The sequence below is a fragment of the Hipposideros armiger genome, unplaced genomic scaffold (genome assembly GCF_001890085.2).
Source record: "Hipposideros armiger isolate ML-2016 unplaced genomic scaffold, ASM189008v1 scaffold_503, whole genome shotgun sequence".
NCBI classification, from domain to species: domain Eukaryota; kingdom Metazoa; phylum Chordata; class Mammalia; order Chiroptera; family Hipposideridae; genus Hipposideros; species Hipposideros armiger.
Genome location: NW_017731853.1, coordinates 707,244 through 731,126, shown reverse-complemented (window position 1 = coordinate 731,126; position 23,883 = coordinate 707,244). Strand labels below are relative to the sequence as shown.

Genomic DNA, 23,883 nt, shown 5'->3' with positions numbered 1-23,883 from the left:
GGAGTAAAAGATTGCTTTAAGCAAGTCTGTGAGAAATCTTTAAAGAAACTGAAGGTGGCCATTATTATTCAAGATTTCCTTTCAGATTTTTAGTTTAGGGCATTCACAGCTTTAATTTTAGAGAAGTATAAAGAAGCTGCCACTTTCCCAGTATATTTCTACAGATATAAACCAACAGTTTGGGGGGGAATATTGGGTGACAATTTATCTGTATTCCCATAACTTACCCACACCTCGGGGGCTGGGAGAGGATAAGGAGACAGAAGAGTGAGAGGACTAGCAGGGCAGAGGTTTACCATCTAGCTTTCCTTTCCTAGCATTTAGGATAAGTATAAAAATTCTTTATTTTGTTTGTCCGGGTAGAGGCAAAGCACATTCCATTTAGGAAAAGAATCTGGTGGCAGTGTGGATTTATAATTTAAAGTAGGAAAACTGTGAAGAAACGGTTGCTTCTTAAATTGTTATGTGAGAAAAAAAGAATAGCCATAGAAGTTTATACATTATTTCATAGTGCTGCATGCAGACAGAAAACACAACATTTGTCTTCAGGTAATATCAGTAGCTATACGTATTCCTGATTATATTTGTGAAATATTATTAACTTAAAAAACCCTGTAACTTTTTCTGGCATTAGAAGATAACAGCTATGATAGGAATAATTTATTCTGCTGACACTATGAAAAATTAATTAAGATTCTTGTCACCTTACAATTAATATTTTGAATTTCAAATTTTTCTACTTCCTAAATGACTGGAAATAGAAAACATAAAACAGATTAGCTGATGATTACTCCATTTCATTTTGATCAGTTTAAACTAAATGATAGGATTGAAGGCCCTAACACTGAAAGTCTCATAAGTGCAGAAAACATTAGAATTAAAAAAGATCTTTTTTCACTCACTGGGTGGTCTGTTTGCTGCCAAGTTTTTGAAGTGGCTGCCTTTTATGACTTCCGCTGATAGTCTTCCAGTTGTGGCACTATAAAGCAGGCCAATGAGAAGCTCTGGAACTGAGCCGTGTTCGAGAGAATGACATGAGGACATACTTTCACTACAGGACACTTCTGACATGCTCATTTGGGAGTCACAGCCCTATAATCAAAAGTGAAATCTTTATAGTATTTTGTAAAAAAAGATATTTTGTTAATGCCATTTTATTGGAATTAGGCGGGTAAATCACAATAGACAAGAGTTGCAAGCAAAATACCCAAAATACTAGATTAGACATGTTGTTCTCACACATTTTAGTCCCCGGACCTCTTTTCATTATAGAGCAGTTGAAGAAATAATAGGAGATGGGAAGGTTTCATAAATCCCTTCATATTTATATACAAATCAGAGGAAATAAATTTCTTAAACTCACAGGTGTTTAATCAACTATTTTCTGAATGTCAAAAATTGTTTAAAGACTTATTGACTTTAAAAGAGTGACACAGATTTAGACTCAATTACATTAAATGTAAATGTCTTAACTGTTTCTTTAAAGACAAAGATTGGCACACTTTGATTAAATAAACAATTTTCTATTTATAAACCAATATGTAAAACACAGGGATAGAGAAAGTTGAAAAGGATGGGAAAATATTTACCCTGCAAACAATATCCAAAAGAAAATTTGTGTAGCTACATTAATATCAGTGAAGATTAGCTTTAAGGCAATGACCATTACTTAGAGATGAAGAGATACACTCAATAATAACAATTTCAATTTATCAGGGAAATAAAATAATTCCAAATTTGCATGCATTTAATAACATAGGTTCAAAATATAGAAAGGAAAATTTCCAGAACTAGAAAAAGAAACAGGTACATTCCCAACCAGTGGGGACGTCAGCACACTTCCTTCAGTAACTGACCAAATAGACGAATAAATACAGTAAGGATACAGAAGATTTGAATATCACAACAAGCAGCAAACCTGACCTAATGGTAATATGTAGAATACCATATATACCTTACAGAAATATACCTTTTCTCAAGCTCACAGTGGAATTTTTACAAAAATATTTACAAAAATAAAGCAAATAACAATGAATTTCAAATGATGGAAATCATTCAGAATATGTTTTTTAATCAACTAGAAATCCAAGCTATCTTCCAGTGAAGAAAAAAAATCCCTATATATTTGGAAATTAAGGATACACTTCTAAATAACCCATGTGTAACTAAAGGATAATGAAAACAAGTTATTTGAAAAGACTACTAAAAATAGATAAACGTTTGAGAGTCCAATTAAGAAAAAGAGAGAGCGAGAAGGCCCAAATAATAAATATCAGGAATGAAAAAGGAGGCATCACTACATATTCTATAGAGCATAAAAAGATAAAAGGATAGTATGAACAGATTCCTTCAAATAGATTTGAAATTTTTATGAAATAGACATATTCCTAGAAAACTATAACCAGATTGGAAATGAGAAGAAAAAGAATATCTAAAAAGTATTATTGAAGAAGTCGAATTTGCAATTAAAAACCTTTCCAAAACAAACAACAAACAAAACTAAAAAACTTTAGCTAGATGGCTTCAATAGTGAACTCTAATGAATAATGCCAGTCTCACCCAAACTCTTTCAGATAGTAGGGAAGGAGGAAACATGCCCTAGTTTCCTTTAAGAATCTAGCAAAACATTCAAACTAAAATCTGAAAAGGACATTATAAAAAAATTACAAGATTTTTCATTCATGAACCTAGATTCAAAGCCTTTAATAAATGATTAACAAACCAAATCTAATAACCTGTAAATCACACCTATAGAAAAATTTTTTAATATTTCCCCTTTGAAATTGGGGATGACAATGGGGGGAAAATAAATAAAAGTACATAGATATACTATTTCAACATATTATTGGATTGTCGGAGAAGTCATGATGCGTTTTTGCAATGAAAAACATAGAAAAAATACATCATGACTCTTCTGATAACCCAATAAAAGGCTCAATTTTTCTAACATTCTCTCTAAATTGATCCAAATTGATGTATTCACAATCAAAATCTCAATAGAATTCTTTGTGGAGCTTGACAAGCTAATTCTACACTGTATGTGGTATAGAAATACAACGGGATATTATTCAGCCTTTAAAAAGGCTCATCCATGTGGTAACATGGATGAACCTGGAGGACATTACAGTAAGTGAAATAAGCCATTCAGAGACAAATACTGCAAGATTCCACTTACGTGCGGTATCTAAAATAGTCACACTCATTGAAGCAGAGACTAGAATGAGGACTATCAGGGGCTGGGTGGAGGGAGAAATGGAAAGCTATGTTCAGTGAGTATAAAGTTTCAGTTATGCAAGATAAATCATTCTAGAGGTCTGCTGTACAACACGGTACCTAGAGTTAATACTGCATTGTACACTGAAAATGTTGTTAAAGGGAGACATCATATTAAATGTTCTAACCACAGTAAAAATAATAAAATAAAATATGCAAAGTAGGAGTCCTTGCTCTAGTGAGTATCAACATTTACTATAAAGCTGTATCACGTAAGACAATGTGACAAAAGTAATGTAAAGCAGACTAAAAGAACAGAAAGCCCACAAATCAATCTATCTATATATAGACACTTAATTTACAACAAAGGTGAAACTACCAAGCAGTGGGGAAAGGATAGTTTTAAAAATAACGGGTGGTAAAACAATGGGTTATCCACACAGAAATGAATGAAAATTAACCCCTACCTAAAAACATATCAAAAACTCAATTCTGGATCCAAATATAAAACATAAAACAATAAACCTATACATTAACACAGGGTACTATATTCATGATTTCAGGGTAGGGAAAGACTTCCTAAAGAGGGCACAAAAACATTAATCATAAACAAAATGTTCAGTGAATCTGACAACATTAAAATTACGAGTTTCTGAGCTTCAACAGAGACATTTAGGATGGTAAAAACGCAAACAACCAAGTGAGAGTAGAGGTCTGTGATACACATAGTTCCATAATTAGCTCAAATTCAGAATAGGTAAAGAACACCTAGAAATCAATAAGAAAAAGACAACACAATATACAAACAGTCAGACACCTGAACCAACAAGTTCATAAAACAATGGCGAATAAATATATGAAATGATGCCCAACTTCATAGTAATCAAAGGAATGGAAATTAAAACAACTGAGGTAACACTATACAATAAATAAATGGGCTAAATGGTGAGGACACACAGCAATGGGGATTCTCATATTCCTCTGGTGGTAAAGTGATATGGCTTTTAAAAATGTTAAAAATTCACATGCCTTATGATCCGGCAATTCCACTCCTATATATGAGTATATACTCATTAGATATATGTGCAATGCTTATCAAGAGACATACAAAGGAATGTCCATATCAGTATTATTTATAATGGCCCCCAACAGCAGAATGGATAATTTGTGGTGAGTTCATACAGTAAAGCAACTGTACTGTACGTCAGTATATATACACTATACATCAATAAAAACTAAATGTAACTATGTTTACAAACATGACTTGGAGTGAAAAATGCTGAACCTAAAAGGATACTTAGCTGTATCCTTCCATTTATGTTCATTTCAACAACAACAAGATGAAAACCAAAAACCAAAGACGAGGCAAAACTAAACCATAGTATTTCAGAGGCATGAACAGGTGGTAAAACTATAAAGAAAGCAAGAAAGTGATCAAAATAAAAGTTGAAATTGTGGTTAACTCTAGGGGTGGGGAGAAGGAATAGTGCAATTGGGAAGGCATGCTGGGGGCCTCTGGGGTTCATGGCTATGCTTCATTTCTTGCCCTGGATGGCAGTTACATGGGTTGTATATTGCCATTCTTTTTGTATTTTTCTAATGTTCTGGGTTTCACCAGAAAAAAGGTTCAATAAAAGAATTACATGATACAAGGATATAATATATACAAATTAACATACAATCGTAAAAATAAATATTTAGGACTTTCTTTGAAGATTTCTAGAGATTTACTCCATGAGTTAAAAAGCAGACTGTAACACTACTTTTTTATAACAGACTTTTAGATTGCAAAAATTTTAGATTTAGATTTTTAAAAATGTTTTATGCAAACCTTCAAGTTTGAATTTACAGTTGGCTATATGAGTGATGAGGGAGAGTTAATACATACCTGGGAACTGGATTCACTCACTGGGCTAATATTCAGAGGGATACAATCTTATTTTCAAATTTAAACCACAGAGGAGAAAGCCAAAAGGAATGCACATCTCATATTCATAAATCACGCGTACACAAAACACATAGTTTGGTATGTTTGCATGCCAGTTGGAGGAGAAAACATAATTTTAGTAAGTTTCAATTAGGATACATCATCACTTAAGAAAATTGTGTCAGAAGTGCTGGAGCACATTTGGTGCACTTGCTACATTAGGCTATTGCACTAGCGGCATCTGTTAGAATACTGTATTTTTTACATTAACCTACTGTCAGATAATAAGATGTGAATCTAATATTTCCTTATCAACACAGACATCATATTGCTAATTTTGGGCAACAGAGTGATGTCCCAATAAAGTCCCGGGAAAGGCCTTTCTTGACTTCAAGCCCAACGAGAGAGCAAGAGTGATTCGATCCTTGGTGTTCATGCTCCATTTTAGTAAGCTTGCTGAAATACGGTAGCATTTAACAGAAGGAAAACCTATGGTCTAAAAGGGTTCATTCTGAATGTGCACCTTAGAAAAAGTGCTCATCTCGCGGCCTCTCCACTGCCACCAGCGAGACTGCCTATCCAAGATGGTGTAAGCATGGCAGTCTACAGGGATCACTGAGCACAACCAAAGCAGCACAGAATAGCTCACGCAGAGTAACTGCATAAAGACAAATTAAATACAGGTACGATATGCTCCGGTGGCACCTCTCCTCTGACTATTCCTCAGGGCACGCTGCTGCATTCAGCGTGTATTCAGGACTCGCTATCTACTCTCTTTGCAGACCCCATCATTAATTTATAATGAGGGCTTGCCTAGGTGGCAGCAACTGCAGGTGATTAACCCAAAGTCAAACAAATCCCAATCATAATTAGGTCTACTTAAAGGAATAGTCCCACTGGCTCCCCAAAGTAAAAGTATAACTTCTTCCTATCAAACATAATATTTTATTTCTTTTTAACACATCCTCTCCTTTCCCCCTGAGTCCTCTGCCCTAGGGTGAAAGATTATAAGCAATTCTGTGAAAATAGAAAAAAACCCGATTTTTTTAGATAAATGAATAAAATCTATGTAATGTTTACCATAAGCAGAATTAGTGCTTATGAGCCGTTACATGTCCTTAATGGTGCTAATAGGTTAAAATTAGGTGGACACTTGTAAACATAGAGAGAAAATCATAAGATTAAAACTACAAAAGAACTCCAACTAAAGTAAATATCTGGACACCAAACTGATTTCCCCTTGCTTAAACCTCTCTACTCAATATTTTTAAGGAAAAACTGAACTGTACAATAATTACTGTAAATGTAATAGTTTCTGTTGAATTTATTTTCATTGTGGCTGGAAGATATTCTCTGGTATTTATTTTACACATGAAATGCTTCCATGAGATTTTTCTGATGAGGGGTGATGAGGACTCAGAGAGTGCGTAAGTGTCACAAGACGGAAGCCACCCACTGCAGTGTTGGGTGGAGCTGGCAGTAACTGGTGAGTGGGCTTCATTTCCAGCAGCAGGCGCCTCCTCAGGGCCCTTTCCTAGCCCCGAGGCACTGAGCATTTATCAGGCTAGGTAAGGCAGAGATAACCAGAAGCAACTCCAGGAAAGAGAGAGCAAGAACAGTGGAACTGCTGCAGATCTGGTCCCCCTTCCACCCCGGCTCCCTCCCCTACGCAATGTGAAGCAGAGCCATTCTGTATTTTGGTGGGTGTAAAAACACCAGGTGACTCTAAAGGGTAACTTACTGGGGTGAGCAGGGGACGGTTGGATAAGTTACATTTCAGAGTGGTATTGGAGTCAGGATACTTGTGTTTGCAACCAACAGAATATCCAACTTTAAGTGGCTTACGCAATACAAGGGAATTCGCTGGCTTATGGACACCAGAATTAGTACGCGTAGCTTCAGGTACTCACTGATCCAGGCCTCAACCTGTGTCCCTAAGAACCAGTTCTCCTTCTCCACGTCTCAGGTTTCTTTCCCAAACTTGGTGTTATTCTCAGGTAGATTCTCCCTGCCTAATTGCCAGATAGTTTTCAGCACGCGGTGTTGTAGGAAAAAGGAAGACAGCATCCTGATTTCGCCAACGAAAACCCCAGAGCTGGCTAGTTAGGGCCCCGGAGATTTCATTCCATGGCTTTGGAATAAAGCCACGTCATCGGAGGTACAGGAGCACGTTGGTATCCCAAGCAAAATGCTGTGGCCACAAGAAGATGTGGATGCCAGGCAGAAGAGATGGGTGTCTGCTACAGAGCCTGCTCAGCTGCGTTGTTCATCTCTGCTTTTTTCCCCTCGGCCTTCAGCAGACACCTCTACCCACCTTACTAAGGAGCCCACAGTGTTGCTGCCACCGCGCCCACTGTGACTACTTCCCTCACACTCTCTGCGGCTTTGGTCGGCAGTCATTAGCCTTTCAAGAGCCAATGACGAGGAAAACATGCTTCAGTGAACAGAGCTCTGACATTCAGGTATGGTACCAGAGAGTGGGGAAAAAATGTACAAAATTCTCAGATTCTCTTTCAGAAAGTTTTTTTCATGTTAACACGGAAAACTGAATGTATTGTTAAGATTTAAGATATTAAGAAATTAATTGTGAAACAAATCAAAACAAAATATTTTGTATTACCAATATTTGACTACAGCATCATGTAGAAATGATCCTGAAAAATTCCTGCTCTGATAAAAATTTGTGTATTATATACTTGTATAGGTGTATGTGTGTGTGTGTGTATACATATACATATATATATATATATGTATATATATATATGCCAAAAAATATATATACATTTTAAGAAAGGAAAACTGTATTAAAATTATAATACTCAATATATACCAATAACAAAAGATGAATACAAGTCATGTTCAACTTCTGCAATTACAAGAGGTGCTCAAAGTGGTTACCATCAGCGTCCAGATACTTCTGATTATGGAGAACTACTGCTTGAGCAAAGTATCCACTTGTATACATTCTTTTGGCACCTGTGATATATATCGGGTTGTCAGAAAAGTCATGATGCATTTTTGCAACAAAAAACATAGAAAAAATATGTCATGATTTTTCCGACAATCTAATACATATACATATACATATATATAAATGATTTTTATCTGTATTCAATATGAACACATTTAATTTGTGTTTCTGCATATATGCTTGTGAGATGTTCATAAAGTTTATAAATTTTTCTCATACTCTCAAATAACTCCTCTGCCATATAAGCTATTTCAGAAAATGAAAAAAGCAAAAGCACCCAACTTATCTTTTGAGACTTGTATAATTTTGACACCAATTAGACAAGTACATAAGAAAAAAACTATAAACCAACCCCACTTATAAACATATATGCCAAAATTCCAAATTAAGCACTGTTAAAATAAATTCAGCAAAATACACATATGCACATATACATACATATATAAACACACATACATACATACATATGTATTTTTTTTTCATCAAATACATATTACTCCAGGAGAGTTATATGTTCATTGAAGTTGGGTAAAACTTTCCTTTGAAACTCAACCATCTTTTTTTCTTTTTCTCTTTCTTTTATGAGAATCTTTTTGACTACTGATTGAATTTCTTTAGTGGTTAAAAAGTTTTTATATTTTTATTATTCCTAAATCACTTTTTAGAAATTTAGATTTTTCAAAAAATTTGCTCATTTCATCAAAGTTTTCAAATTTTTTTCCTAGTGTTATTCTCTTTATGATTTTGAAATTTTCACTGAATTAATGATTATGTCCTCCTTTTCATTTAACATTATTGTTTCTTTTACTTTCCTGAACAATATCTTCAGGGGTTTATGTATTTTTAACAGTTTCAAAAAACCAGCTCTTGTTTTTGTTAAACCTCTTCGCTATTTTTCTTTCAGTAATTTCTTTGTTTTCCTTTTCTAACTTGAGTTGAAAAATGTTTAGCTCACCAATTTGCATTCTTACCTTCTTACAAATATAAAGCTCTACATTTCCTTATAACACTGTGATAGCTCCACCTCACAAATTTGGTAGCATTTTCCTTTTTTTTTTTTTATTCTAAATGTTTTTTTTTTTCCATCCCGCCACCTGTTGGCAGCTCCGCGGCTGCTCAGCTCGGGCTGACTCGAACCACTGTTGCTCAGAGCTCAAACTCTTGAGCGAGCTCTTAACCAACTGAGCCACTCAGCCGGCCCTCTAAATGTTTCTAATTCCCATTATGTTTTCTTCTCTCATCATGCGTTACTTTAGAAAGCTTTTTGTTTGAATATCCAAATACATAGATTCGGGTGATGGGAGTGGTAGGAGGGCTGCCTCTTTTACCTCACCTCCGACTATTCTACTCCTCAACCATGGAGTTTAAGCTAACATGGCCTCCTTGCTATTATCTGAAAGCAACACACACCCTGGTGGGCTGTCAGGCCTGCCCGTTCCATCTGCTAACAATGTTCTCTCCCCAGAGAGGCACACAGCCGACTCCTCATCGCTCTCAAGTCTTTGCTCACGTGGTACAGCCCCAGTGAGCTTCACCCTGACCTCTTACCTAAATGTACATCTGCTTTCCTGATAGCATTTTGATCCTACTTCCCGTTTCGTCCCTGCCTCCGTAATACCTATAACCTCACATACCGAATGCTTACTGTATTAATTACGTTTCTGGATCTCTCTCTCTTTCCCCCTAATGAATTAAATTCTATGCAGGTCAAAATTGATTTCTGGTTTTCATCAATGTACCCTAAATAACTAGAACAATGTCTGGCATGCAGTATGTGTGTAACAGGTTATTTGTTGGATGAACTTCTAATTGCATTGCGATGTGGTCAAAGAATGAAGTTTATATAATATTGACTTTTTGATATTTGTGGAGACTTCCTTTGTGGCCTAGCATATGGTTGTCATTTGACACTGTTCTTCATATGCTTACATTTATTAAGTAGAGGTTCCACATATATCCATTAAATCAAACTTGTTAAGTGTTACTCAGCCTTCCATATCCTTACCAGTATTTTTCTGCTTGATCGATCTTGGCTTATTTAGATTTTTCTACATGTTTAACAATCTCTTCGCTCATCATCACTTCCTACATCTCATTCTTATTTCCTCCTTTTGAATTCAATGTTCTTCTGATAAAAGTATATGCTGTAGTAATTACTCATATTTCAGCAAAGATCTACGAGTGGTAAACTCTCTTGATCTTTGCTGGAAAATACCTGGAGTTTGCCTTCTCCCTTAAGTGATAATTTAGGTGGCTATAATATTCTAAGTTGGCAGCTCATTTGCCTCGGCACCTCAAAGATATTATACCACTGTCTTCAGGTCTTTGAGGCTGTTGAGAGGCCTTCTATTAGACAAATTGTTGCTCCCTTTTATTTTCTCTGTGGTTACTTTTATGATTTTGTCTTTGGTATTTCATCCTCTCATTGTAATTTTTATACGTATGAATTCATTTTTGATAATCCTGCTCGGGGCCTATGCTTTCTCAGTCTGATGATCTATGTATTTCTAATATCGCCTCTCATTTTCTCTAGTCTCTCATTCTGGAGTTCTTTTATGAAAACACAGTTAACACTCTCATTCCATCCTCCATTCTCTTTACCCTCTTATTCATATTTTTCATTGATTCTATTTTTAAGGACTCTATTTTTTTTTTAAAAGATTTTATTGGGGAATTGGAGGAGAACAGGCAAGTTGCTGTCCTTTTGTTCTTCAGTCTAGTTGTGGAGGACGTCGCTTCACTGGCCCATGTTGGTATTATCATTGCGTTCTTCCTGGGTGAGGTAGATTGGTCGCTGGCCACTGGATGGCCGCTCACAACGGTTGCCAGCCACTCACGGTAGCTTATGGCAGCCCACTGCAGCAGGGGCTGCAGCCTATGTCGTTGCTGGCAACTCATGGCAGCCCAGCTCCAGGTCGAGCTGTTGTTCATCATCTCAGCTGTAGAGGGCACAGCATCACTGGCCCTCATGTGGGATCCGAACCAGAGTCCTGCTGCTCAGAGCTGTGTCCCAAGCCAGCTCTTAACCAACGCGCCACTCAGCCAACCCTTAAGGACTCCATTTTTCATTCTAGAAGTTTCATATGGTCATTATTTAAATCTGCCTCTTTTCTCATATTGTCATGTTTTTTCCTTGTGGTTTCTATCACGTTTTAGCTTTTTATTCATTTAAAGCATATTTATTTTATAACATCTGTCACAGTGTCCTATTAGTTCATGTCCTGTAGATGCCAATACACTTATCTTTTGGGTCTGCTGTCATTTATGGTGGATCATTTCTTTCTGCTTATACTTTTTAAAAGAGTTCATCTTCAAGGGGGAGTATTTTTCCTCTGGGAATGTATGGTCTAGTTTTGGCTATCAGAACAAAATAGGATGTGATTTAAGTTAAGAAGTAATAGAGCCAGCATACTGGTAGAAGACCAACAGTGTCCATTACACCCTCATACCTAATATTTATATTCTCAGTTTAATAATTTTTAGAAACATTCATAATTCATCTCACAGTTGTGATTTAATTTATTTGTGACCAGACTTCAGGCTAGTTGTAAAAAGTAATTAATAGCCCACATACTGTTTTATCACACTGAAGGAAATAGAAGAGAAACAGAGCAGCTACATGGCAACTCATTTGCATAAAAGTTTATGAAATGTCTGTTCTGCACTAGGCGCTGTACTAGAAAAGAGGTGAACTGATTTCAAGGAAGACTGTGATTAAATGCCTTGAGAGGTTTTATGGAAGAATATAAGTAGATGTGATTAACTCTGGGATATCAGAAAACACATTCCTGAGAAGAGAGATATTTGAAGTTGGCCCTAAAAAGACTTCAATAGTCATAGGGAAAGACTTTTCAGACAGAGTATGAGCTAAGGCCCAAAAGGGAATAGCACATTTGGTAAATGTAAATTGATCTGTAGTGGCTGGTGTATATGAGGGGCGGGGTGGAAAATGTAGCTAGAAAAGAAGGCTGAAGCCAAATTTGACTCACCTAGCACTAGGGAACATTTCAATCAGAGACTTGCCATATTGCACTGTAGCTGTTACTTTGTCTTTCCTACTAGACTATAAGTCCCTTGAGGGCAGAACCTATGTTTTATTCATCTTTGTATGTCCCCAAATTAGTATAGTGCCTATCACTCAGCAGGTACTTAATTAATATTGTTGAATGAAAATAATTGTGAAAGACGTGAAAGGTGGAGGTAAGAAAAACTGGGTCTACTCTATAAGCAGTGGAAAGCAAGAGCAGCATTTTAAACTGGGGAACCCCATGCTCAGATCTATGTCTTAGAAAATTAACATAAGGCCAAATATGTGGCATGACCGAGTGCTTGGGCAGAGAGCACAATATAGTTTGTTGTGCTAGTGATAGGAAAGTCTCTTCCTGAGATAATATTTGTAGCCTGTCTTTGTGTACATTTTATGTCTTGCACCCATAAAAAGCCACAGACTTTAAAAATATCTGATTCATTCTCGTCAATCTTTGAGATCTAGAAACACGTTATAGTGGGAGTAATCGTGTAAGATTTTTGTAACCTAATGGTTTTAGTACATATTAACAAGTATGACTTTTGTTTTAAAATTAATGCAGCTGACTTCCCTATTGCATTTCTGAAAGTTGTAAAAGTTTTCTTTCTCTGAGATAGTTGAGTCACTGGCAACATATATTGGGTTGCTAAGATAGTTTAAAGGCTCTACACCCAAGAAATTCCCTTAACTATAAATCTGGAGGAGTTGTGAGCTTTTAAAAATTGGTCAGTAGCCTATAGAGTGCTAGAATCACAGCTATTCCTGTGTAAGTCAGTGTATTCCAAATGTCTTAAATGTTTCCTGTAATTTGTCTTAAATGAGATGATTTGATTGTCTTTTTAACAGATATATATATATATATATATATATATATATTTTACTATTGAAAAACTAAACAGAATGACAACTAGAAAATAATAGCCCCAAATTATTTTTAAACGCCTTCTAAGTTTATATTCTATTATCCACAGGCTACTAGTTTTCCAACTGTGGTTAGTGGAATCTATTGGATTTCATTTTTATTTATTTATTTATTTATTTATTTATTTTTAGCTGAGCCATCCTGCCACCTGTTGGCAGCTCAGCGGCAGCTCAGCTCGGGCCGGGCATTGAACCACTGTTACTCAGAGCTCGCCCTTCTTGAGTGAGCTCTTAACCAACTGAGCCACTCGGCCGGCCCCCTGAATTTCATTTTTAAAGTACAGTCTTAACTATTTAAAAACTAAAATAATACATGCACATAAATGAGTATTAAAATAAAGGCAGTAAAATATACTGGTAAGGAAAGCAAACTCTGGAGTCAGACTACCAGGGTCTGTCAGTCATGGGACTGTAACATTGGGCAAGGTATTCGCGATCTCCACGTTCTAGTTTCTTTATCTAAAAACATGGAATAGCCATTTACTTCCTTAGCAGTCATACCACTTGCTAACATATTAGAGAACACCAGTGCATTTATTTGTACTGCAGGTTTAATTCACTATTGTTTATTAGACTAAAGATTCACCTGCCATTTCTGTTTAATTGAGAAGTATTTGGAGATTGCAGGGCAAGCTGTTTAAAAAGAGTTACCATTTGTAACTCTTGGGATGAAGTTCAGAGCTAAAATAAGACTAAAACATGTTATCAAAAGTTGTTTAATTGTAGGTACCTGTGCTTTGGAGTGACAGTTGGGTTTATATGTAATCTCTGACATTTGCCACCTTGGGCAAATGTCAGAAAACATGACCTTGGGCATGTTTTAAAATTTCCTTGAGACTTAATTTCCTTATCTGTAAGAGGAAGGCAGAAATAGTACTATCTCAAAAATGCTATTCTAAATTTTTTGTTCATCAAAACAGCTCCATTATTTTCAGTGTTTGATGTTTTAAGTAAATATTATAAAGTCAAATTTCTGTTAGTAAAATATCACTCTTATCTGCTTTATATTAACATATTTGGGTTACAAATAATATTTCATTTGAAATAAAAGGCGTGAATACTTGAAAAACCATGTACCACACTTTTCATAACCTTCTATTTCTGAATGGTCCATTCAAATGACCAAAATTTAAACATTGTAAGATGGTGCTGCCCCCTGCTGACCTGATTTCTCCAACATATTTTGAGTATTCTGAGAAGTCAAAACTTACACTATATTACAGTTAAGTAACCTTACAGTAAGCTGTAAGACTAACGATGCAGATGGTAAAACACTGAATGTAGTTCTAAATAATACATGAAATTTGTCAAGATACTGAAATACAAACAACCTGATGGTGAAACAAATAAACATGATAATACACTCCCAACTGTGTAATATTTAACACATTTAGATATCCCATTCTAAATAATTGCTACAACTGCTATTATTTAAAGTGCTGCTGACACCTCGTGGAAAATTATCAAATATATGCACTTTGGGCTTAAATTAAATCTTCAGTAATTATTTCCCTGATTCTTTCTTGAATTAACAGCAACTTGATTTTTATTTCCCCACGTTAGACTAGCATTTGTATTCTGGCTAGTTGCAATGTACTAAAACTATACTTCCAATGCTAGAAATCCTGGTCATCTTCTCTTTTTATCTCATATAGCCAACTAGAAACAACCTGGTGATTTTCCTCCAGAAATCATCACAAAATTGGTTCATCCTTACTACGAAAGTTCTCTAATAGTCTTATCAGCCAGCAGTGCAAAGAAACCAGGAGAGCTAAGAGCAATGCTACCTATCACTAGCCCTAAAATTCTGGGTAATTAAACCATTGAGAGATTCATTTTCCCCCATTATAAAATAGAGATTCTTGTTCGTGCCCTGTCCAGTTCTAAGATCACATGAGCTAACATATGGTAAATGTTTTGAAAACAGATCACTACAAAACAACTTCATTTCTATAACACAATAGCATGTTAGTTAGCTTTTCTCCATTCTAACGTTTCCTGTACACCAATGTCTATGCACTCTGCCATGGATGTATGGAGTGGAAAATGGAGTCTAGGAGGGGTGGGGAAAGAGGCACTGACCTCCTATGTTCAGTGAGGTCATCCTCTTTGTCCACTCAATCTGTTACTTATTTCTGATTCATTGAACTTTTGGCCTTGTAGCTTTCTTTTGATAATGTTCTTAGGTCTTACTTCATCTGATGACCATTTTGAATCAACTTGCCACACTCCCTGTCACCAGTCTCCATGACAAGGAAAAGATACCAGACACTGGTAAACTAGACTTCTATAAAATTGGCTTTGATGGTGACACATCTCTGCTCAAAAATACTTAGAGGGAGAATGGTGAAGTAAGGACCTATGAAAACCTGCTCCTCCATAAAAGCTCCTAGAACAATGGGCAAAAATGATCAAAATCAACTTCTTCAGAACTCTGAGTTAACCAAAGGCTTGCAATTAACCAAGGAATATTTATATTCCAGAAAAATGGCTGAATACCAGTAAGAACAATAAGCTTTGTGGCACTTATAATTTACTCTATTCCAATCTCACTCTCCCCAGTTTCATGGTAGTTTTGAAAACCAACAGCCTCACAACTATAGAAGCTGTGAAAGGTAGGAGGGGTAGGAAGAGGTTTGGAGCTTCCTCAAAGCTTGATTGCCAGAGGACTATCATCACTTGATAGTCTGACAGCTCCCTGAAAAGCTCCATTCTTAGACTTTGCTTGGATTTGACCTTACTCAGAGCTTAGTATATGTGTACAATACAGGTATATCATTAGGACATTTGTTGGAAACAATCAGCGGCAATTGCTTAACATCGTAGCCACCTGAGGAAGTAATACCAGTTGAGAAAAGAGGTTGACCAAAATACTTACAAGGAAAGTCTTGGGAATAAGAGGTTCATAGGGGGCTTTCATAAGTTCCAACACATTCCTAGGAAAGGAATGCCCTAAACTCTCACCTCCATCTGACCTTGAAGCTCTGTGCATGCATGAAGTGAAAGCAAAGGCACAGTTGTAAACTTGAGAATAGAGCATTAAAGGCATGCCTCAATACACAGGCATGCCTCTTGGCAGAGGCTGGGAGACTTATTGATACAAGGCATGTAAGGGCATCTCTGCCCAATCATTAGCTGACAACTAATCTAACTGAACAGAGACTTCAGTGACTACACATGACAAATAATACAGACCTTACAGAATTAATCCAGGAAAGTCACCAAACAAAGAGCAACAACAAAACACAATGATTTCCAGAGCTGGGGCATTATAATGTTTTAAAATATCTAGTTTTCAACAAAAATTTACAAGCCATGCAAAGAAACAGGAAAGTATGGCTCATACACTGGAAAAAAAGCAGTAAATAGAAACTGTCTCAAGGAATCCCAGATAAAAGTCTTAATAGATAAGACTTTAAATCAGCTTTTTAAGATACATTCAAACAACTAAACTATGTGTAAATAATTAAAAGTATGAGAACAATATCTCACCAAATAGAAACCATTCATAAAGAGAGAGAAATTATTAAAAAAAAAAAAAGAAAGAAATTCTGGAGTTGAAGTGAGAAATTCCATAGAGGAGATCAAGAGTAGATTTTAATCAGCAGAAGAAAGAATCAGTGAATTTGGAGATAGGTCAACTGAGATTATCCAGTCCAGTCTGAGCAGAAAGAAAAAATGATCAAGAAAAGAGGGCCTTGGGCCGGCCAAGTGGCACGCTGGTTAAGTGTTGGTGTGGGATGCCAGCTCTGAGCAGTAGGGCCCTGGTTTGGATCCCACATGAGGGCCAGTGACACTGCGCCCTTTACAGCTAAGATGGTGAACAACAGCTCAACCTGGAGCTGGGCTTCCATGAGTCCCCGGCGACGACGTAGGCTGCAGCGGGATTGCAGTGGGCTGCCCTAAGCTACCGAGAGTGGCTGGCAGCCAGCATGAGCGGCCGACAGCCAGCGTTAGCTGCTGTGAGCTGCAGTGAGTGGCTGTCCAATGGCCAGTGAGCGACTGCCTCACCCAAGAAGAGCGCAATGATAATACCAACATGGGATAGTGAAGTGACATCCTCCACAACTAGACTGAAGAACAAAGGGACAGCAACTTGTCTGTTCCCCTTCCCTGATTCCCCAACGCTGTTCCCCTCTCCCAATTGCTCGATATAATCTTTAAGAAAAAAAAAGAAAGAGGGCCTCAAAGACCTATGAGACACCATCACACACATGAAAAGATAGATGCTCTATGTCATTAGCCAATAGAGAAATGCAAATCAAAACCACTTTATACTCATTAGGATGGCTAAACACACACACACACACACACACACACACACACACACACACTCACACAAAACAGACAACAACAAGCATTAGATAGGATTTGAGGAAACTGGAACTCTAATACATTGCTGGTGGGAGAGTAAAAACAGTGCAGCCACTTTTAAAAATTGTTCGGCAGTTCTAAAAATGTTAAGCGTATAGTTTCCAGCAATTCCAGAGCTAGGTATATACTCAAGAGAAATGAAAGCATATGTCCACACAACTTGTACACAAATGTTCACACTATAGTACCATCGTTCATAATAGTCAAGGATGCAAACAACCCAAATGTCTGTCAACTGACGAATGGATAAACAGAATGCTGTATATCCATACAATAGAATATTATTGAACCTAAAAAAGCAGTGAAGTGTGAATACATGCTGAAACATGGATGCACTTCGAAAACATCATGTTAAGTGAAAGAAGCCAGACACAAATGACCACAAATTGTATGATTCCATTCATATAAAATGTCCAGAAGAGGCTAAGTCATAGAGACAGAAAGCAAATTAGTGGTTGCCAGGGGCTGTGATTGCAAATGGGTACACGGTTTTCATTTGGGGTGATAAAAATGTTCTGGAATTAGACAGTGGTGATGGTTGCACAATTCTGTGAATATTGCAAAATTCATGACTTGTACATTTTAATTTTATTTTTTTTAAAGATTTTTATTGGGGAATTGGGGGGATGGGAACAGCACTGGGGAATTGGGGAAGGGGCACATACAAGTTACTGTCCTTTTGTCTTCAATCTAGTTGTGGAGGATGTTGCTTCACTGGCCCAAATTGGCACCATCATTGCGCTCTTCCCGGGCGAGGCAGATCAGTCGTCGGCTTCTGGACGGCTGCTCACTGCGGCTGCTGGCCGCTCACGCTGGCTGCTGGCTACATACGGTAGCCCATGGCAACCCACTGCCACAGGGGCTGCAGCCTACGCTGTCACCAGCGACTCACACAGCCCAGCTCCAGGTTGAGCTGTTGTTCAGCATCTTAGCTGTAGAGGGCAGTGTCACTGGCCCTCATATGTGGGATCCGAACCGGGGCCCTCTGGCATCCCAAGCCAGTTCTTAACCATCGCGCCACTTGGCCGGCCAGACTTGTACATTTTAAAAGGGTAAAAAATTTCATGATATGTGAATCTTTATTTAAATATTCAAACTTACATTTTTTTCCTCCATAATTTATGAGAGCAGCGAGCTCCCAAATTTCTACTGAGGAAGAAGGAGGGAAGCAATTGTTGGAAGAGCACTGGTGGGTGGTGATGGGAATGTCAGTGGGAGACTATCAACAGCTCATCAAGAAAGGGAGCACAGGAGCTGGAGGCTGTGTCCTGTACATTCCTCTCAGAGGAGGGCCCACACCCTCTTCCTCTTGAGAGCTCCCATTATTACTTGAGATGGCTTTCAATGCGAGCTGATAAAAATATGGAATAAGATAAAGTCCCCTCAAACCTGCCTATAACACTGACACAAGTTTATTTTTATATAATTCTGAAGCACTTGTTTCCTTTCCATAATCCCTGAAACATTTCTACAGAAGACGGTTTAGTCTGAAGCTCTTGCCATCTGACTGTACCATACTCTTCCCCTCAGCGATGTTTTCAACCACCAATCAGCTAGTAAGGCCAGCTCATTTACTGAAGATTTCCATGTGGCTCACACACTTCCCCTTTACCCTAACCTCTCTCTCATTTAAAGTGAATTAAATTTCCACACAAATGACCCTTCTTGCATCCCTGGGCACTAAGTAATTTGATGTTCTCATCTCTAATGATTTCTTCCTCTCAGTCACATTATTTCTTGGATCTCAGCATCACCAGAGGCTGTGGTTAGGTCTTCACTAAAATTACTAAGTAAAAATCCGAAGTGCTGAGCACACCTCATCCATCTAACTTGCTCGCTCAGCCACTCACAGCACGACTCCTTTGACTGGACTCCTAGTCGCTTCACACTATACTTCCTGTTCATCAGCCCCTTCACATCCTCACTTCTTCCCCCATCAAGTTTATACTCCAAGATCCATTATTTCAGTCATTCTCTGGACTTCAACTTCCTTGCTTCTCTATCTATTCAACATACTCGACTGGCTGGAAAAATGCAAATTGTGGGTGAGCTTAAAAATGTCTTCATTGTACTGGGGAAATTATCACACAATGGAGTAGACTGGAACTTTGTCTGGGCCATCATCTGGTTATACCTTTAATCTTACTGTACTTCTCCAGTAAATTAGTTTTTCCATCTTCTCAATGATTATGCATCTTCCACTCTCATAAGATGACCTGATCCCATTTCTTTTCTCCTTACTCATTCTTGCCTCCTGCTACACACACACATACACACACACCCCATGTAGAACCTTCCTCAATTTCCTGTCCAAATAGCTACAAACTTTCTTACATTTGGATTCTCTTCTTTCTTACCATCGTTATAAGAGGAAATATCCCTTCTATTTCAGATCAATTTCTCTACATTTCGTCAGGATTCTATTTTCTCAAACCTTCTTAAAAATACTGCATGTACTCGTATCTACTTCTTTCATATCCTAAATCTCTCTCTTCACTGGATTCTTCTCTCCATATTTAAACATGTTAGTCTTACTCATATTTTTAAACTTTTTAGATCCCAAACCTTTCTCCAATTTCTTTCTTCTATATTTTCCTCATTCAGGGTCAAATTTGGTTAATGAGTTGTCTACATTGGCTCTATACTCTTAGCTCCCACTCACCCCTCAACTCATATGCTGCCACCACTCCACCAAAACTACCCTCATTAAAGTCAACTAGTAAGACCTTCATGTTAAATCTATTAGGTTTTTGGCATAATATTAGTCAACCATGTACTAACATTCTATACAGACATTTACCATTTCCTGTTTGAAAATCAATCCTTGGCTTCTGTGATACCACCCTCTCTTGTTTTGTGTTTTTCCTGGGTTTTTTTTTTCTCCCTCTCTCTTTCTCATTGTGACAGAGACTGCTAATTGTCCATAAAAGTCTGTTGTCCACTTCCTTCTGGGCACATGGCTGACACGTTTTCTAGCTTCTTTTGGAGGTAGGTATAGACATGTGATTGACCTCTTGAAAACAGAATGTAAGCAGAAGAGATGCATGCTGTTTTTAGGCCCAGGCCTTAAGACACTGGGCATGCATCCTCTCTATCCTCTTTTCCCCTTTCTCATCACTTTGAACCTGGATACGATGGAGACCAAGCTTTGAACACCGCCATAATGATAGTGCCCTAGAGTAGGAGCTGGTAAAGTACAGATTGTGGGCCAAATCTGGTCTGTGGACTGTTTCTATAGTCTGTAACTAAGAATGGACATTTTTTAAGTGTTGCAAAAAAAAAAAAGAAAAAAGAAAAAAGAAGGCTATGTGGCAGAGACCATATGTGCCTTATAAAGACTAAAATATTTACTATCTGGCCCTTTACAGGATAACTTTGGTGACCCCTGTCCTAGGGAATATGTGGTAGAGAAACATAATCAAAGAAAAATGGATTGACCATGAGTGACCATGTGGAGCATAAGTCCCCCACATCTGATCTGATCAGCAGGTCCATTTGGGTCCACCTATATTGCAATAGCATAAAAAATAATAAAATACTTAGAAATAAATTTAACCAAAGAGGTGAAAAATCTCTACTCTGAAAACTATAAGACACTGATGAAAGAAATCTAAGAAGACACAAATAAATGGAAAGGTATCCCATGTTCACGGATTGGAAGAATTGTTAAAATGTCATTACTACCAAAAACAAATTCAATGCAATCAAAATTCCAATGGCATTTTTTACAATAATAATAATAATAATAATAATAAACACTCCTAAAACTTATATGGAATCATATAAAGACCCCAAATAGCCAAAGAAATCCTGAGAAAGAAGAACAATGAAGGAGGCATCACACTTTCTGATTTCAACCCACACTATAAAGCTATACTAATAAAAAAAGTACAGTACTGGCATAAAAACAGACAAATAGATCAATGGAACATAACTGAGAGCCCAGAAGGAAACCTAAGCATACACATTCAACTAACATTTGGCAATGGAGCCAAGAACACTCAGTGAAAAAAATACAGTCTCCTCGATAAATGGTGTTGGGAAAATTAATATTCACATATAAAAGAATGAAACCTGATACCTATTTTATATCTCTCACAAAAATTAACTCAAAATGAATTAAAGACTTAAATATAAGACTTGAAACCATAAAACTCTTTGAAGTAAACAGGAAAAAAACCACTTTCACACTGGTTTTGACAATGAGGTTTTTGGATATGACACCAAAAGCACATGCAACAAAAGCAAAAATCAACAAGTAGGACTATATAAAACTAAAAAGCTTCAGCACAGCAAAAGAAACAAAATGAAAAGGCAACCTAAGGAATGAGAAAAAAATATCTGCAAATCATATATCTGATAACATGTGAATATCCAAAAATATATAAAGAATTCATATAACTCAATAGCAAAAAACCAAAACTAAACAAAACCAAAAAACCACCAAACAATCCAAACAATGTGATTAAAAAATGGACAGAGGACCTGAATAGACATTTCCCAAAGAAGGCATACAGATGGCCAACAAATACATAAAAAGATGCTCAACATCACTAATCATCAGGGAAATGCAAATCAAAAGCACAATGAGATACCACCTCACACCTGTTGGAATACATATTATCAGAAAGATAAGAGATCTAGGATGTGGAGAAAAGGGAACGCTGGTGCACTGCTGGTGGAATGTGAATTGTATAGCTATTATTGAAAACAGTATGGAGGTTCCTCAAAAAATTAAAAAATAAAACTACAATATGATCCAGCAATTCCACTTCTGGATTGATATCTGAGGAAGATGAAACCATTATCTTGACGAGATATGTGCACATTAATGTTCACTGTAGCATTATTCACAATATCCAAGAAATGGAAACAACCTAGGTGGCCACTGATGGACGATGAATGGATAAAGAAAATGTCAAACACTCACTCACACACACACACACACACACACACACACACACACACACATACATGAATATTATATAGCCTTACAATTTAAGGAAATCTTGTCAGGAGAACATGGCTGGACCTTGAGGGCATTATGCTAAGTGAAATAAATCAGACAACGACAAATACTATGTAATCTCCCTTATTTGTGGAACCTAAAAACACTAAACTCAGAAACAAGAAAGTAGAATGGTAGTTTCCAGGGGCTGAGGGTTGGGGGAAATGGGGAGATATTGTTCAAAGGGTCAAACTTTCAGTTATAAGATGAATAATTTCCAGGGATCTAATGTATATCATGGTGACTACTGTTAAAAATACTGGATTGTTTACTTGAAAATTGTTATGGGAGTAGAGCTTTAAAGTTCTCACCACAACAAAACGGTATGTATGTAAGGTAAAGGATGTGTTAACTAGCCTGACTGCAGTAAGCAGTCAGTAAGTACTGTAAGCATCTGCAGTAAGCAGATGCAGTAAGTACATCTTAAACTCACACAATGTTGTATGTCAATTAGATCTCAACAAAGATGGAAAAATAATAGAAAAATCTCAGGAACAGGTAAAAGGTATAGATATACTATAACAGTGGGGAAGATTCAAGCCAGCTACATGGGAATTCAAAAGGGAGGTGAGGGATCTGTCAGTGCCAATGACTGTTCTAGGGCTCCAACAGCTTCTCTCGGTCTTTAATCCCAGGAGGCCAAAAATTATACCAAGTTGCAATACTCAGAAGTTTAAACTTGGTGGCTATTTTATACACTTGGAAACTAAAAATATCTCAGTTGTTTGTGACACAGTGAATAGCCATATGTTCTATATTAGTGGCCAATATAATTGTTATCATTATCAGCATAAGCGTAATCATTATCACCATCATCATCACCACCATCATCATCTCTGACCTCACTGAGAGATCATCAAGGGGTCATCAACTTACAAAAATCTATTAAGTCCAATAGTGGAGGATGAGAAGGACATTCTCATAGAGGAGTGGCACACCAGCCTGAGCAGGATGAGGAGCGTGTCCATGCTGGGGGTGGGACAGAAGATATGAAGTGGTGGCTTAGTGTGGGGAGAGAGAACCCAGATGGGCAGCCTGGTGGTGATCACCAGATCTTGAGAAGGACGAGGAAGGTATTTCCACACAGGGGTGGCCTACCCTGGGGTGCAAGGGCCCTCCACTGGGTAAGGAGGGTGTCCTGCTGAGGGCACTGAGGGGTGTCATAAAATGGGCTGTCAGAGCCTTAGCAGGATGAGGGCATCCATTCAGAGGGGTGGCCCAGTGTGAGGTGTCACAGGTCAAGCACAGGAAGGCAGGTGTCCCTGCACCAGCGTCAGCCTAGTACAGAAATCAGAAGCCTACGCAGGGTGAGGTCATCTATGCAGTGGTGGGGTGGGCGGTGGGGGTGAAGACTGGTTTGGGTGTCAGAGGCCAAGCACAATGAGGACCTCCATGCAGGAGGAGCAAATGGACACAGGGTTTGGAGCCTGAGTTTGGGGAGG

At 37.5% G+C, this 23,883-nt stretch overlaps 1 protein-coding gene across 5 annotated transcripts in view; it reads right to left on the bottom strand.

Annotated features, from left to right (window-relative positions):
* Window positions 1-23,883, bottom strand: part of SYT14 (synaptotagmin 14) — a 157,388-nt gene that overhangs the window by 4,731 nt on the left and 128,774 nt on the right. For all 5 annotated transcript variants that reach the window (XM_019667707.1, XM_019667705.1, XM_019667706.1 and 2 more), the window contains one exon: window positions 903-1,092. In XM_019667707.1, the coding sequence (XP_019523252.1) occupies window positions 903-1,092 (190 nt within the window). The remainder of the gene's footprint in view (window positions 1-902; window positions 1,093-23,883) is intronic.